The 15,085-nt window shown below is 43.0% G+C and overlaps 2 protein-coding genes across 2 annotated transcripts; one reads left to right on the forward strand and one right to left on the reverse strand.

Annotated features, from left to right (window-relative positions):
• Nucleotides 1-2,843: 2,843 nt before the first annotated feature.
• marveld1 (MARVEL domain containing 1) lies at nt 2,844-4,778 on the reverse strand. The gene has a single exon (XM_034608352.1). It carries the CDS (start codon nt 4,498-4,500, stop codon nt 4,000-4,002), a length of 501 nt encoding a protein of 166 aa, XP_034464243.1. The 5' UTR covers nt 4,501-4,778; the 3' UTR covers nt 2,844-3,999.
• A 1,632-nt stretch (nt 4,779-6,410) lies between these two features.
• On the forward strand, nt 6,411-10,144 carry LOC117775313 (arginine vasopressin-induced protein 1-like). The gene is made up of 3 exons (XM_034608353.1): nt 6,411-6,569; nt 8,106-8,470; nt 8,554-10,144. Exons 2-3 carry the CDS (start codon nt 8,148-8,150, stop codon nt 8,810-8,812), a joined length of 582 nt encoding a protein of 193 aa, XP_034464244.1. The 5' UTR covers nt 6,411-6,569; nt 8,106-8,147; the 3' UTR covers nt 8,813-10,144.
• Nucleotides 10,145-15,085: the final 4,941 nt, after the last annotated feature.

Consider the following 15,085-nt stretch of genomic DNA (forward strand, 5'->3'; position numbering starts at 1 on the left):
ATGGTGTCACTGACACAATGTAAGCGATTGGGGATAAAACAAAAAGTCCTGGTTCTGTCCATTAAAACGCACAAGGCTTTAGCAGTTTGTTAAACCAAGAGAGTGTAAGTTGTTTTTAAAGCAAATCTCCTCTGTGTCTTCACACAGTGTTTTCTTATTGGACCTCAGTGTAGAGACATGAAGAGAAAAGGGAATTCTTGCACAAATTAATGCTATAAATTAAAATAACCAAGTGGATTTGACTAATTCAGACTGTGTGAGCCTCATATTATCTTTGGGAGGAACAGAGAGCATTTGGCACAAAAGCACTGGATTTTGTTCCTCATCACTTAGGCTGGAATCACTTAGGAAAATAATAATTCACAGCAGTCAATCACCCTTCCAGTGTATATGGTTATGACATTATTATTTAAGTTTTTCATGGCACCCATCTGGCTTGGGAAAAGAAAAACAAACCGGAGCCAAACATGTCGTGTCTACCAGCTCTGGTGATGCTGTTCTGCAGCTCATACTGTGTCATGTACTATTTCGGGAGGAAAGAAGCAAGAAAAGAGAAAATATTTTTCACAACTTGAACGGAGACGAACCAGAGACATTCTTCCCATTTCTCCAGCTCACCAGTCATTTAATTAAAGCAGTGAGTCACAGTCATGTCATTGTCCATTTAGACCTCGCAACTGACTTTTACATTTTCTGCCAGGGAAATTTGAATTGAATTGACTTTTTCTTTGATAATTCACATCAATCCATGGCAACAGTATCCATGCTATATTCTCATGGAGAGCCAGTGAGAGGATTTGAAGAGGTTGTGACGACTGCTGGACATTTGGGCTCTTGCAGACGGGCGGGAGAGCTCACACAGGAAATGTCTCTTTGGTTGAGTAACCAAAGTAAATATGACACAGTGGGCACTGCAGAGAACCGCCTGCCTCTATATGTCCTAATACCAACTTTGAGTATCAGAGTGTTCTTTACTGTGTGTGTTTCGCTGAGGGGAAAAACAGCCTCACTTTCAGCCCACACCCTTCTTATGGAGTAAGGAGGCAACAGGAGATTTCAGCCCCATGTGAAAGTTTCTTATTGATGTGAAATTCAAAAGAGTTCAATTTGAAATGGGCTCATGGAGAAAACTGACAAACCTGATCAGACATGGCATCTGTGGTCATAGAGGAGCCTGCACGCTCAGAAGGACTTTCAGGTTTAATGTGGAGAATCATTTTCTAGTCTTAATTGTCAGCACATGCTATAGTTGTGAGCTTTCCAAAAAATTTAAAAAAATGATTCAGCCCCTGTGGTTACTTTCAATATCAAACTCTCTGGATCCAGTGTTGTCTTAATGCAGCACACAGGGCTGTTGTGAGCTGTCTCCATCTGGCTGTATACAGCGCTGTCTCTGCAGACACCGACACGTGGACACGGACAACACTTCTGTGGAAATCTCAGAGGGGGAAAGGGTGTGTGTGTGTGTGTGTGTGTGTGTCAGACTTTTGGGGGGACGGCTGCTTTCCTCCTTTAGACGTGCTAGATTTATATCGTCGAGCTGCAGCTGGTTAACATTAACCCTTCCACTCCTGTAACTCCAGGCACAGATGTCACTTTGCTCTCAACATACACACACACACACATATTTCCCTACTATCGTCACTGCATAGAAACCTCACTTATCTAAAGGATGACACAATGTACAGTTCAGCATGATTTATCACTGAAGTACAAACTGAATAAAAGACTTAAATCTGTCTATATTTGGTCATTTTTAGAGGCTAAAATGTAGGAACTAAATAAGTCAATGATATCTATTTACATTAGGTAACAGCAAATATTTTTAGAAGCATCAAAGCCTATATTTTGTTTTAATTTTCCTACACCTCTCACTAAAATTACCTATATTTGCTGTCTTGCAGCTGTAATCATACTGATACCTAAAATCTAATTTCTGCACATTTGTTTCCCCGGCTATGATTCTTGCCTGTGTTTCTGGAGCAGTGATAATGCAACTCTTTAACCCGTGACTCCATTTCAAAGTCGCCTGACAAATTCCCCGAAAAGGAAATGTGTGCTCACTTGTTATTATTGTAATCTGCATCCTGTTTCACCACAATCCTGTTCCCATGCCAGCAACAAGTGTGCAGAGCAGAAATACAAAAATGTCACACAGCCGTTCACACACATTAATGGTACTTTCTTGAAGGTGATCAAACAGAGTCTTCACTGTGTGGCCTCGGGTGCTTGCACAGCAACGTGTCCTGCTGTATGTTCTTCAGAGCTGCACGCTGCCTGGAATAGATGAGACACTGAATCATCTTCTGCTGCTTGGCTTTGCTTTCATTGGCTGCAAGTTAGACCACCTCCAGAACCCCAACAGGCTGTTCCGGTAAGAACAAGCCTTTTCCCAGATTACACACACACACACACACACACACACACGTTTCCAAAAGTAGGATTACTCTCATGCGACACATATTCTACCATACAGCACATGCGTACACGTTGTCTGTGCATGTGCATGTGCATCATGTGCATGTGTGAGCGACTCCCTCGCCGTCTGTCTGCAGCACAGGTTAATTGAAAGGATCTGTGTCTTTCATGTGGTTAAGTGGTAAATCTTATAAATGATCTGTGTTGATTGGCCAGGGCTTTTATCTCCCAACAGGAAGGGCTTGAGGGCTTCTGTCGCTCTAAATCTGTGTTTCATTTGGGAAAAGCCATCAAACGCACAATCTGTGCACACGGCCCAGCTCTTTGTTTAGGTTCAAGTCAAATAAAATGATTATATAAGTATTCAAAAAACATTTTCCTTGTCTTAAACACGTATAAGAATAAAAACACAGTCATGGCCAAAGAAAAATCTCACTGTCTCTGACTTACTGCTCTTTATTCTTGCTCTTTTTTGCTCTTTGGCTTTACATGATAAATACTTTTGGATCAGCATACACATTGTAGCACCAGTCACATCCATGTTATCGGTCTTTTGTCATCACAACCTTGTTGATATGCAGCAATCTGACAGAAGCCACTGATAAAACTGTAGGCAAGAGAGTGACACGAAACAAAAACAGAGCTGCATGGTCAACAGGACGTTCGCAAATTAGTCCATCACACTTCAGTTTGCTTTCATACAAAACATATAAACAGATAAAAAATATATTTATATACTTTAAAAAAAGATAATGTAAATAGTCCCTTGCGAAAACTACTGAGTACCAACACAAATCTGCAAAACTCATCATGTTAAGGCGTTGTACTGTAGACTTACTGCATACACATTATAATAAGTCCCAACAGGGATATTATAATGATTCTGTAAGAGGGGTTAGGGATTAGATTAGTCGATAAAAGTAATGATAAACAACTGGGGGACAAAGACTTGTGCCTTAATAGAGAAGAATAATCCTAATATAAACACCTCCTGGGTATCGAGGCCTCTTCACCAGAAGCTGCTGGGCTGTTTTCAAGTCAACAAACCCATAAACACACTGACTATAAGGCCACAGAGGGATTGTGAGTGATGCTGTCACATCACTAAGGCTAAGGGTTTGGTGTGAGGAGACTAAAGTGTGAAACCTGTGATTACAGAAGTTATCTACAAAACACATCATGTTAAGGCGCTGCACTGTAAACTCACTGCATAAACACTTTCATAAATCCCGACAGGAACATTATAATGATTCTGTGAGAGGGCGAAGGCATTAAGTTAGTCGATAAAACGCAAGAGGGGACAAAGACATTTCAAGAGCCATTATACTTTGTCCAACTAACTCCAGTCACTCTCATCCTGGGTATCTAGGCCCATTTACCAGAAGATGTTGGATTGTTATCATGTCAGCAACACGGAAACACATAAGGCCACAGAGTGATGCTGCCTCATCACTGAGCTGTGAGGAGACACACGTGATGGATCTGAGATTTGTAGAAGCCGTTGGGTTAAATTACAGTGAAGTGAACTATTCCTCATCTTGGTGTGGATCCCTCCTCCATCACACCTCTCCAGCCCCACCATCAGATGACCGTCTGCTCGCCCCGGCACCTCCTGCACGCCCCGTACACCAGCGACAGGAGGTAGGAGACGCAGCAGAGGCAGGCGAACACGGCGGCCGTCAGGTAGACCTTGTACAGACAGAAGTGCTTGTACTGCTCCAGGTTGCAGTACGAGGTGCGGTCCGTCTTGTAGATCATGACGCCGATGGCCGGCAGGTAGAGCGCGGCGGCGGCCACGTCGTGCGCCAGGTTGGTGCACAGCCACCGCTCCCCACCCAGCAGCGGCACCAGGTCCTGCTTGTCCAGCAGCGTGAGGAAGAAGAGGCCGAGGGTGAGGAGCCAGAAGAGCACGGCCACGAAGAGCACGAAGTGGATGGAGCCCTCGTACTTGTTGGCGGCGATGGTGACCCACAGCCCGGCGCCGAACACGATCTGCAGGATGCGGCTGATCCCCAAGAAGCTCCGGAGGAACTTCAGCATGTTCTTCCTCACCTGCGGAGGCTGGGAAGGTTGGGGTGGCATCTCTCTCTCTCTCTCTCTCGCTCTCTCTCCTCCTCCGATCACTCTTTTTTTCCTCCCAAACAGGGCGGGTGCTCTGCCAGCTGCAAACAGCTGGAGGAAAAATAAACAGATTTGGGGAAAAGAAATAACTCAGAGGAAGGGTCCGGGTTGAGGTCTGACGATGAAGCCCCCCCCCCCTCAAAAGTGGACACGTTTGGGTTAAAAAAAAAAAGGATGAACTCTCTGTTCCTTCCACAGCCCCGGGATTTTGAAATGAAAAAGCTTCTTGTATGTTTCGTCTTTTCCGTTTCCTCTGTTGGATGTGTGCTGGGGGGCTGGGTCACAGAGAGAGAGGGGCAGGCCTGTAATTTGAAGCCTGACCCTCCTCCTCCTCTGCTGCTGTGCTGACCCTCCTCCTGAGCTTTATGTAAATATGTAAGAAGTGATGGGGAAAGTCTATCAAGACAAAATATTTGGATTTTGGTCAAAACACGTGCTTGATGGTTTTCAGACTTCTCAGTGAAAACACAACAAAGAGTCATGATAACATGAAATCTGTAATATATATTGTTATTAAAGACAAACGAAAATATATGAATATCAGGGGCGGATCTAGGCTTTTTCTAGATCAGGGGCTGTAAAGGGGCCACAATTTACACAGAGGGGCAAATTAAATGTCCAACATCCATGCACAATTCCATTAGGTGCACATTTGTCATTCATTGTTAGCCCTACAGCTTTGAGCAAAGCCATGCATTATCAATATATTTAAAGAAAATATTCCCCGTTAAAAGCTCAGAAAATTTTAATTCTTAACACATTGTCATATTTATTGGTATTAAGTGACTAGTTTATTAAAAAAACAACAACAGACGACTGCCAGGGCAACTTCAGGGGTCAATCTAAGTCCCCGTACACATGTGGTATTAATATGTGTTTTCTGTGATCAGATCACAAGCGGACAGCTCTAAGTACAGGTGTGAACGCACTCAGATCGGATAGAGATCTGATCATGTCAGTCCACATTCGGAGGTGGTCTGGGCCACCTCCGCACAAGATTCAACAAGTCTCTCTACCACACACACACACACACACACACACACACACACACACACACACACACACACACACAGTGACATCGGACACATCTGTAAACTCAGACTGGCACAAAACAACAGTGTTTGGTCTTAATGACCTAGAGGGGAAGTGACTGTGAAAACCGCCACTGTGACATCCACCCAGTGTCAATAACATGAGGCCTGTGGTATATATATATATTTTTCAACTTTATTTTATACATTCACTCAATTCAAACATTGAGATTTCAAATTGCTTAGATATAAATGAGCAAATCAAAGACATAAAACCAATATATGAATATCAGTGGTGCATCTAGGGGGGGCAAAACAGGGCCACTATTCACAGAGAGGGCCCAATTATTTTCATAATTCAAATCAAATCAATTAAACATTGTTTTATCTGTTTTTGTATTTTCTATAATATAATTTGTCTTTTTTAAAACAACATTGTATTGATTTGCTTCTTGATGTTTTGTTTTCTTGTTTTCATTCGTCATCATTGTAATGGCTGTTTTGAATAGACATGAATATACAGATATTATTATTATTATTATAAAATAGAATGAGCTCTGTTACAGCAGTGGTGAGTTCAGGGCCCATCGTGCGTCATCCGGTGAGCGCAGGATGCTCACGTGATGTTTCCCTCTCATATAATTGACGGACGCTCCTCGTGCCATCCCAGGCTCATTGACGTCAATGGATTTCAGTGACTGCAGTGCGCGCGCACGCCCTACGTGCTCGGTAAACACAAACCCCGCCTCCTCCAAATCCCTGTCCGTGGTTGGTTGAAATAAAGCGTCTCTCCAAGGCTCAGGGGGCGGGACCAGAGGGCAGCCGTCTCCTGATTGGTGACTCGATGACCCTGGTTTATGATCGACTGAGGACTCAAGGACAGAAAGTGTTTGCAGGTAAACACACGGATCTTCTGAGTCTCTTCCGTCGCTTCGTGTTGGAGAAGAAGCGGCGATGCGATAGGACCAAAGTTTGCCGGAGACATCGCTCGATCCTCGGGTAAGTTTCCTTCTTCACATGACTCCCACGTGATTTCTATTCTCTGCCTTTTACCCGCAGAACAATGGAACTCAGCAGGATCGAGGTTACTGTGAGTTGTTCCGATCGGTGCATTGTTCTTCATCGGAAATGCAACGATCTGCAACATTTCAGAGGTTGTTGAGACTTGTACTTTCTTATTTTTTTGCAGGGGATCAGGTTTGTGTACAGTTCTCACAGCAAACAGCTGACTGACCAAACAACAGCGGGAGGGGGAGAATGGAGAAGCCCGTGACGCTCACTTAGTGTTAACCTACTTCTGCTGCAGAGGAATAGGTCTGGGAATGTGTGTCAGGCTGTTTGCTATAACAAAACAAGCATAGACAGTGTCCTCTAATGACCAGTTCAGCGTGTGCATTCCTGCCTTTAAGTTGAATGTAATGTTTTCCCTCACATTCCTGGATAGATATAGATATATATTAGAAGTGTGTTCACATCATTCTGGGATGTTAACATAGCAGTTATGATACATGTGGAACAAATTTTGCTAATGTATAAAGTAGGAGCTGAAGCTTATCTTACAAAGATATGTAACCTGGAAATAGCATAATTTATCCTTGGACCGAGCGATAGAACAATATCAGAAATTATTGCAGTATGATTTGAATCAATAGAAGTATAGCACAAGTCCAGTATCTACCTTGGTATAATGCCTATGCATTGTGTTAGCACAGTGAGGAAATATAACACATGACTGATCTACCTCAGGTTTCTGAAATGTTTTGCTGTTTATCAAGTGTTTGTCATTCTCTGCTCATAGAGACGAGTTTAGAACTGCAAGCAACCTTCACTCTGAATCAAAAATCAGTCTTTAAACTTAAAATAATAATTCTGTGACATTGATACACTGATGATAATACCCAATACAATGAATAGCAAAGTCAGTGTTTCTAAAGTTGGCCTTACCACGGCCGCAAGACTCATACTTGTAAAACTGGAAGAATCCCAAGGCAGAAGAGTGGGTTAATGAAATGGTTCAGAACACGTTGGGTAGAAATAATAATGGGGGAAATTCAACTGAGACATGGGAACACTTCTGGCTTCATGTCAAGCTGGTCCTAAGATAAGATTCATTCATGTTAATCAATGGCTTTACATCCTCAGTGTCTGCAGTTTTATTTTATTTCATGTTATTAGCGGTTCATTCTCGACTGTGTAAATGATCTAAGTGTGATGATGGTCACTCAGCTAATGCCTCTCTGTTCGTGTCCCACTTAAACTCTTATGAGGGGAAAAGAGAGATGAAGTTCCCATCTGCAGTTTAATGGGCTTTGAAGCACAGCTCATCACGCTTCCTAAAGTGGGATTAAAGAATCAGAGCAGAGGACCTGCGGCTGATTGGCAGTGTTTCATTGTGACAGTTTCCCGCTGGTGTGGTGACGCACCCTCTCAGTTCCTGTACTCCTCACTGCGTGTTGGCTTCTGTTGTTGTTTTTGTGATTTTCACCTTTGCAAACCGATCCTAAACAAGCTGAAACTCTTTCTTCTTCTCCACAGAGTAGAGTCATTATATGCCACTTTCCCCCTGTGTTACTCGGGATGGATACTGGACCCGCCTCCCCACCGTCCTCCAGGGTGGCGGGCCCCCCCCCACTGTGGCGGCTGGCCGAGAGGAGGAGCAGGAAGACCGGTTCAGGGAACATCTTCAGCAACGTGAATCTGTGGCAGCTCCAGAGACTGTTCAGGGCAGCAGGGGACCAGGATGCGGAGCAGAGGGCCCAGCTGGTTTGGGGCCAACGAGATGAGGCTGAGCTGGCTCAGGCCTTGATTGGACTGAGGGCCCGAACCCACCGCAGAGGGCTAAGGAGCAGTGGGAGGGATGCTCTGGAGTCACGCTGGCTACGCTCCTTCAATCACCTCAGGTAGAAACGCTGCTTTCTAAAACGTATTTCTTATACATTCACAATTTGTATATTGTTTTAACAAAACCATCATTGTTGTTTAGGATTGGGGAGAGCTCAGCAAGCAGCCAGGGGAAGGACGCAGGAGAGGAGATTGATTCTGAGGCAGGAGCACACAGCAGTCCAGAGCCACATCGACACTCCCCTGTAGGGACCACAGGGAGAGGTGCGGGGGCCACGGGGGCACTCAGTGAGGGCCACAGCCCAGCAGGGACCTCCGGGAGACCAGTCAGGGTCGGCTCAGGACTGAGAAGAGGAGGAGAGAGCGACCCAGAGAAATACCTCCATCGAATACTGCACTGATCGACTGCGTGTCTGAGTATTAACCAGCGATTAACAACCTGTTTGTCTCACCGCTGTCCTGAAGTGTCCAGATGCTAGAGCGAGGGTCAATAACTCCAGTGAGAAGCGACATCGCTCTCAGCAGAGAAACAGTCGCAGTTTGAAAGAATAGAATACTGCCACAAACTCTGGCCTTTAAACGGCTCAGATCAGATGGTACCGGTGCTGCACAAACACATCTCCACCTACATAATGTAGACAACATGAGCATCTGACCCGAATCTGGTGTCGCACAACTTTACACTCTGGTTGCTGCTCTCAAAAATGGCCTTATGTGCTTTCTACCACTCACCCTATCTCGTCATGCTAAAGACAATGAAAAAAACCATTCCTGGATTGGCCTGTTCTGCTTCCAAATGTGATGGGTGTTTCCTGGGGTTCATTCCAAAATGTCATTGCCGTTCAGTAGCTTTGGAGTAATCCTGCTAAAAGTCAGACACACTAATAAAAACACAACCTCCTCTGTGGAGGTAATAATGTCATATATATGGCTACACTGTGGATATATACTGTACTTTTTCATGTCCTGTACCATACACAAAGCCATAGGTATGTGTGCATACATGACTGAGATGATGTACTGTAGCTTTAAAAGATTGTATCTTCTTGATTTTTTTTTTGTATTCACACTAGCTAGAGTCACAAAAAGTACCAAATCTGATATTTAACTTGTAGCCACTGTGTCCCTGGTTATGTCTGTGGTATGTTACACAACACTATACAAGGGGAAGAGTGCAATAAGAACGAGATGTTCGTCCAATTATATACACTACTCCTCATTTAGAGATGTTGATTGACATCTGTACCCGCCCCCTCTGTTTCTCATGCTGTTTCTCATCAGGTGAAAGTAAAACATCAACTTTGTCTTCAGACCAAACCTAAAAGTCAAAGTGAGCTTCACTGTTCAGGGAAAGAAAGAACTGGAAATCAAACTGCTGTTGTTGTATGTACATGGTGACAGTGTGCAAAGCCACTGTGCCTAGGATAGACTTTATGTCACCAACCTCATCAGATTGCAGAAAACTTGATGAAACTTTTTTGATAGTATAATGTTTGATGTTTCATTTGTAGATTTATGGTCATTAAGTAAAGTAAACAAGAGTCTTTGTATTTTATTGTTTTTTTTCTATATAGTCACGACAACACAATGACCATGTTAAGTAAGTAAAGATTTTGATGCATAGAACGGCACAGTAGACCTGCTGAAAAGGTTTTAATATGAATGATGTTTTTTAAATAAACTAACAAAAATTAAACATGTTTTCATTATTCAACAATAAGTTAAACAAAAAACAAGATGGTTATGAACACTAGGAATGGGCTGTTTACTTAGTCTGTGGTGATGCTGGTAGCAGCTTTATTTCTAAAATTGTAAAAGTGACCTGCAGTAATTGAGCCGAGTAAAGACCGGCTGCAGGATGAGTCCACAGGAGCCTGAAGCTGAATCTACATGTCATTTCCCTCTTTGTGTGGATGTAAATTTATCTTTGAATAAAATGTAAATGACACCTCTCCACATATATTCCACACATTTTACTTTTCACATACAGAAATAAAGCATGGTAGAGCTGTCTGAGAAACAAATGCTGCCCTCCAGTGGCCGTTTCTATACATGAGCCCATCAGCTGTGGGCCTGCGTGCAGTCACTAGATGGCACCATAGGTTTTATTTTGAAAGAGTCAGTGCAGAAATCACACTTGACACAGACCAATAATGTTTTTAATTCAGAATATGCTATATAATGTGAGTGTGTGTGTGTGTGTATATATATATATATATATATATATATATATATATATATATATGTGAAGGCTGATGACTTGTAAAGTTTCCGTCTCAGATTCCCTCAGGCAGTGTCACAGCGTAACAGAGAAACTCATCAGACTTCATGGAGGTGCTGTCTGCACACTTGCAGTATAGCTACACCATGAATGTAACTTTATCATTCCATTCTCCACTCCTGTTCCTTACTGTCCAGTGAGGTTACTATGACGCCAGACACCGCTGAGTACATCAGGATAAACAGGACAGACTTTTTTTTATTTTCCCCGATGACATTTAAAGTGGAATGTTTGGACCAGCTTTGCCCTTCCTCCAGGTGCCCTCCTACCCATCAATTTTCTTCCAGCTCCTGGGTGATGCCAAGGAATTGACAGGTCACCTTGCAGACAAAATCATTGCCTGTGTTTCCTGGATGTGCTCAGCAGTGCCTGGCTGGTGGTGCGAAAGAGAAAGCGAGGCACCTGTAGGGCAGCTTTACGGGGGTGCGTGCTGGAACCACGGCTGATTCGCTCAATACAGAGAAAGCGTCAGATTGACTCTGAGGTAATCCTCAATTCGCTGAGCGTCTCACCTTGTGTTAAAGTAAACTCGCCACACAGAAAACCTCATTACAGAGTCTATGTGCTATACATTATCTCGACCACTCATGCACTCCATGAATCGTATGACTACAGATGAGACGCAAAGAGATGATCCAGCAATAAGCAGCCAGATTTAGTGGTTTGGCCTGCGGCTGCACTCACTCTTCACCATTGTTATCAGAGGTGGAAAGTAGATCAGAACATTTATTCTGAGGTACGTTTACAAAATTTAAATATTGTTATGGAGTATTTTTTATTTTTGCTTGAAGTTCATTTTACTAAAGTGAATCTTAATACTTCCACCACAACTGGTTATGGCAGACTGGCTTGAGGGGAGGGCTTCAGTCAGCCTGGACACGATAGGGAGCCCTGAACTGGTATCTGACCCAGATCCAGTAAAAGACCCTGGGGCCCACACCTTAGCCAGTGTCACGGGTGGGAACCGGGTGAACACCCACAGTGACATCACCCATTGGTTTGTGAATTGCCATTTTGAAGCCTCAAAGTTTGCCATTTTGGCCAGCACCATCTTGGTTTTTTGAAACCAGAAGTAAACATACCGACATACATACCACACGGTTACAACGCCCCAATGCATACCGTGACTTATCATCTATGTTATTGTAGATTGGACCACAAATTGAAATTTAAACATCATGCTGTATTGGAGAAAACGTGAACCTAAAGATTGAACATAATCTCTGTATGTTCACTGATGTTATAAATGAAGTGAGAAGTAGATCCATTTTCAAACAGACTTCTATAGAGAATAGTGGAGTCAGCCTCTCATGGTCATTCAAGAGAACGTGGGTCTCAGGGCACTTCTACATTGGCTTCGCTTTCTGAACCTGGAGTCAATATACATTTTTATAAACAGTCTAATGGTGTGTACCTGACTGCTGGATGACCCTTGGTTGAGCCTGAATATGTAAAACTGGACATATACCTTGTAGAATCATCCTCTTTAGACCTGGTTGTGCTTGGTATTGATCACATTATTGGTCAGGAGCAAATGAAAACCTTGCATTAAGACATCTGAATTTCAAAGCTAGCATCTAAATCTAGGTCAAATTATCACAGAGTTGCAGAAAAATGTAATCACGCTGACTGCTGTACTTGAAGCTATCATCTTTTAGTTCTGGGAACAATGGTAATGTGCTGATGTATTGTTGCCTTTGAGCAAACATGCACATCATAGCAGTTTTCTAAGTTATATGCATATAAATCATCCTCTTTATACTTCCCCAAACTAGTTTCCGTTGATTTTAGTAACGGAATATGACAGAGGTGGGCTTTTCTTAGTTCCAGGGGATTTCTGAATGTCACAATCTGTGTCCTTTGAAGTAAAAGGTTCCAAAGCGCTTTACAGTACAAGTCACACACAGATTCATACAGTGCTTCTATAATACAAATGTACACAGCACTTTCTGTATCACACACCGTTCAGAGTCGTCAGGGGAAACTTGGGTATCTGGGTATTCAGTATCTTGTCCAAGGTACCTTCAGATTGAATGTCGGTGGTTCAATTTTGGGGATTGAACCACCGACATTCTGGTTAGTACACGACCCTTTCTATCTACTGAGCCACAGCGGCCCCTTAAAAGATGGTTAAATGTAAAGCTTACAAAGTTGCATATTGCATATCTGATCTGTCCAGACTCTGCTCAGAACTGTGTCACTCTGAGCAGAGCTGGGACCTTTCATGGTGTTTGTTATCACAACTATATGTAGCCCCATTTCTCTGGTCAGACGGCGGCCCGCTTTACATATCTACCCTTATAAACTTCAGTCAGCCATCGACTTTAGATCTACTCTGCATCTTGATCAGATCCTCCTCTGTGGCGATCATAAAGTAGATTAACTCTGCCGCCTGTCTCCTAAATCAGCCTCATAAGTGTCATTTTGATGGACGTCAACTTTCTTTATGATGCCGTTTCAGCAGAAACTTATTTCAAATCAGCTTTCTGGATTTTATTTTTTTTGTTGGTATATCTTTCCAGGCATTTTAGTGAGGATGAGTCGAGGCAAAGCTGACAGCAGATGAAGAAAGAGACGAGCGACAGAGTTTCAAAGAGGAGACAGACTGAAGAAGCAAACTTTCTTTTCCCAGTGTCTGGATCTGCGTATGATTGACTTACAGACATTTTACACGAGCAAGGATCTGCGAGCTGAATGTGTCCTTGTTGCATTGTAATTAGAGCAGGGAATAGTAATTAGTGAAATAATATATACAGTTCATGCTTCTCGTGCTCGGATAATAATCCTAACACACGCATGCACGCGCGCACACACACACACACACACACTTTGTGTCTTTGTTCACTGTAGAATCACACAACACTGCGGCACAGCACTCATTGTTATTCCTTCCTCTGTGTCATTGTGTGCCTTTGTTCTTAGTCTCAGTACTGTACGGCTCCTGCGCTCGCTTGCTTCTGCAGTCTCAAAACACAGGCACGCCGCTGCCTCCCTGCCCCCTTTGAGGTGATCGCTGAACATCAAACACGATTTAGCAAGAGCGTCCCACTGAGCTGCACAGGGCCAGCACCTTTTCCGTTTACTTTATCTAAAGGCACTCGAGTACAAAAAGCTCTTTATTTTCAGTGAGCCTTTGGAAAATGAAAACTGCTTCATTGATGTGGAAGACAGATCCTTTTCTTTGAGACTATGAGAAGAAGACTTCGGTTGCAAGATGAATTAGTGGCGCTGGTCATGAAATGAAAGTTGAGCCTTTCGCTGGGGTTAGTAATATAAAAATGGACTCCAACCCCTGGTGCCTTTAATCCGTATACACACAAGGTCAAACTGCCTTCCACATCTGAGACCTTTCTGTTGGCTGACATGCTTCGCTGCCTTCAGGGTTGTTTTCCGGGCTGCGGAGAAACACACGTTGAGCCAACTTCACATCACATCATAATACGAGGGCGACACCAGCGGCAGCCTGGACCATTCACACAGGCAGGAGAGGATTTTAAACACGACATCAAATAGATCTAGATTAGATTAAATAGATGTCAGATCATTATGTCACTCCTTTGTTCTCTGTCCTTTAACTGAACCGACATTAGAGAATCCTCATTTTTCTTGGTTGTTACCGACCTAGTTTGTTTTTGTCAGATCACTGACTGTCAATTTATGTGTCATGCCCTGGTTTGTACTCATAATTTACAGTTTTAAAATAACTAACAGACTGGGAGCTGAATCAGCTACGCTTTTCCTCCTTTTTCTGGCAAGTGGATACTTTAAAGGGCCCGTTTTCTTTTGTGTGTAATTTATTTGAAGCCAGGGTTAACATCCAACAAATACACAACATCAACTGTAACAGCAACACACTAAAAACACTAAAAACACAACATTAGAACAGGGAATACAAATTCACGCCGAGTCCAAATGTGCCGATGCGTTAAAGTACAAATGTGCAAAGTACAATGACTGGAAAATCTAAACCAAACAATGGCGTGACACTGTGCAGATGTGCAAATATACTGTATGTCACATTTATTATTCATAGCCTCCGGCATCACTCGGGACAGGGAATATCCCTTTTATCTTCTTTTACGATGGATTACTATGGAAGTTTGCATATAGTTTGTGCTGCCTGAAGGACAATCTTTTCAGATCCACACCAGAGCTGGTGGTTGATTCCAACAACAACGACATGTACTAAAACCAGAGCTGTAAATTAACCGCTGCCGTATACATGGTGCTGGTAGCAATAGGCAAAGTTTCCGTAAAACTGAAACATCAACATGTGTAACATACAGTAAAGAATAAAAAGGGGTATATGAACATTTTTGTGCCGTTAGTTTCCTCTGTTTTTTTGTACTGTGTAAACACATCTTCCTGAGCATTGGCTGTAAACACTGGTGCT

This window comes from Hippoglossus hippoglossus, chromosome 15 (assembly GCF_009819705.1).
Source record: "Hippoglossus hippoglossus isolate fHipHip1 chromosome 15, fHipHip1.pri, whole genome shotgun sequence".
NCBI classification, from domain to species: Eukaryota; Metazoa; Chordata; class Actinopteri; order Pleuronectiformes; family Pleuronectidae; genus Hippoglossus; species Hippoglossus hippoglossus.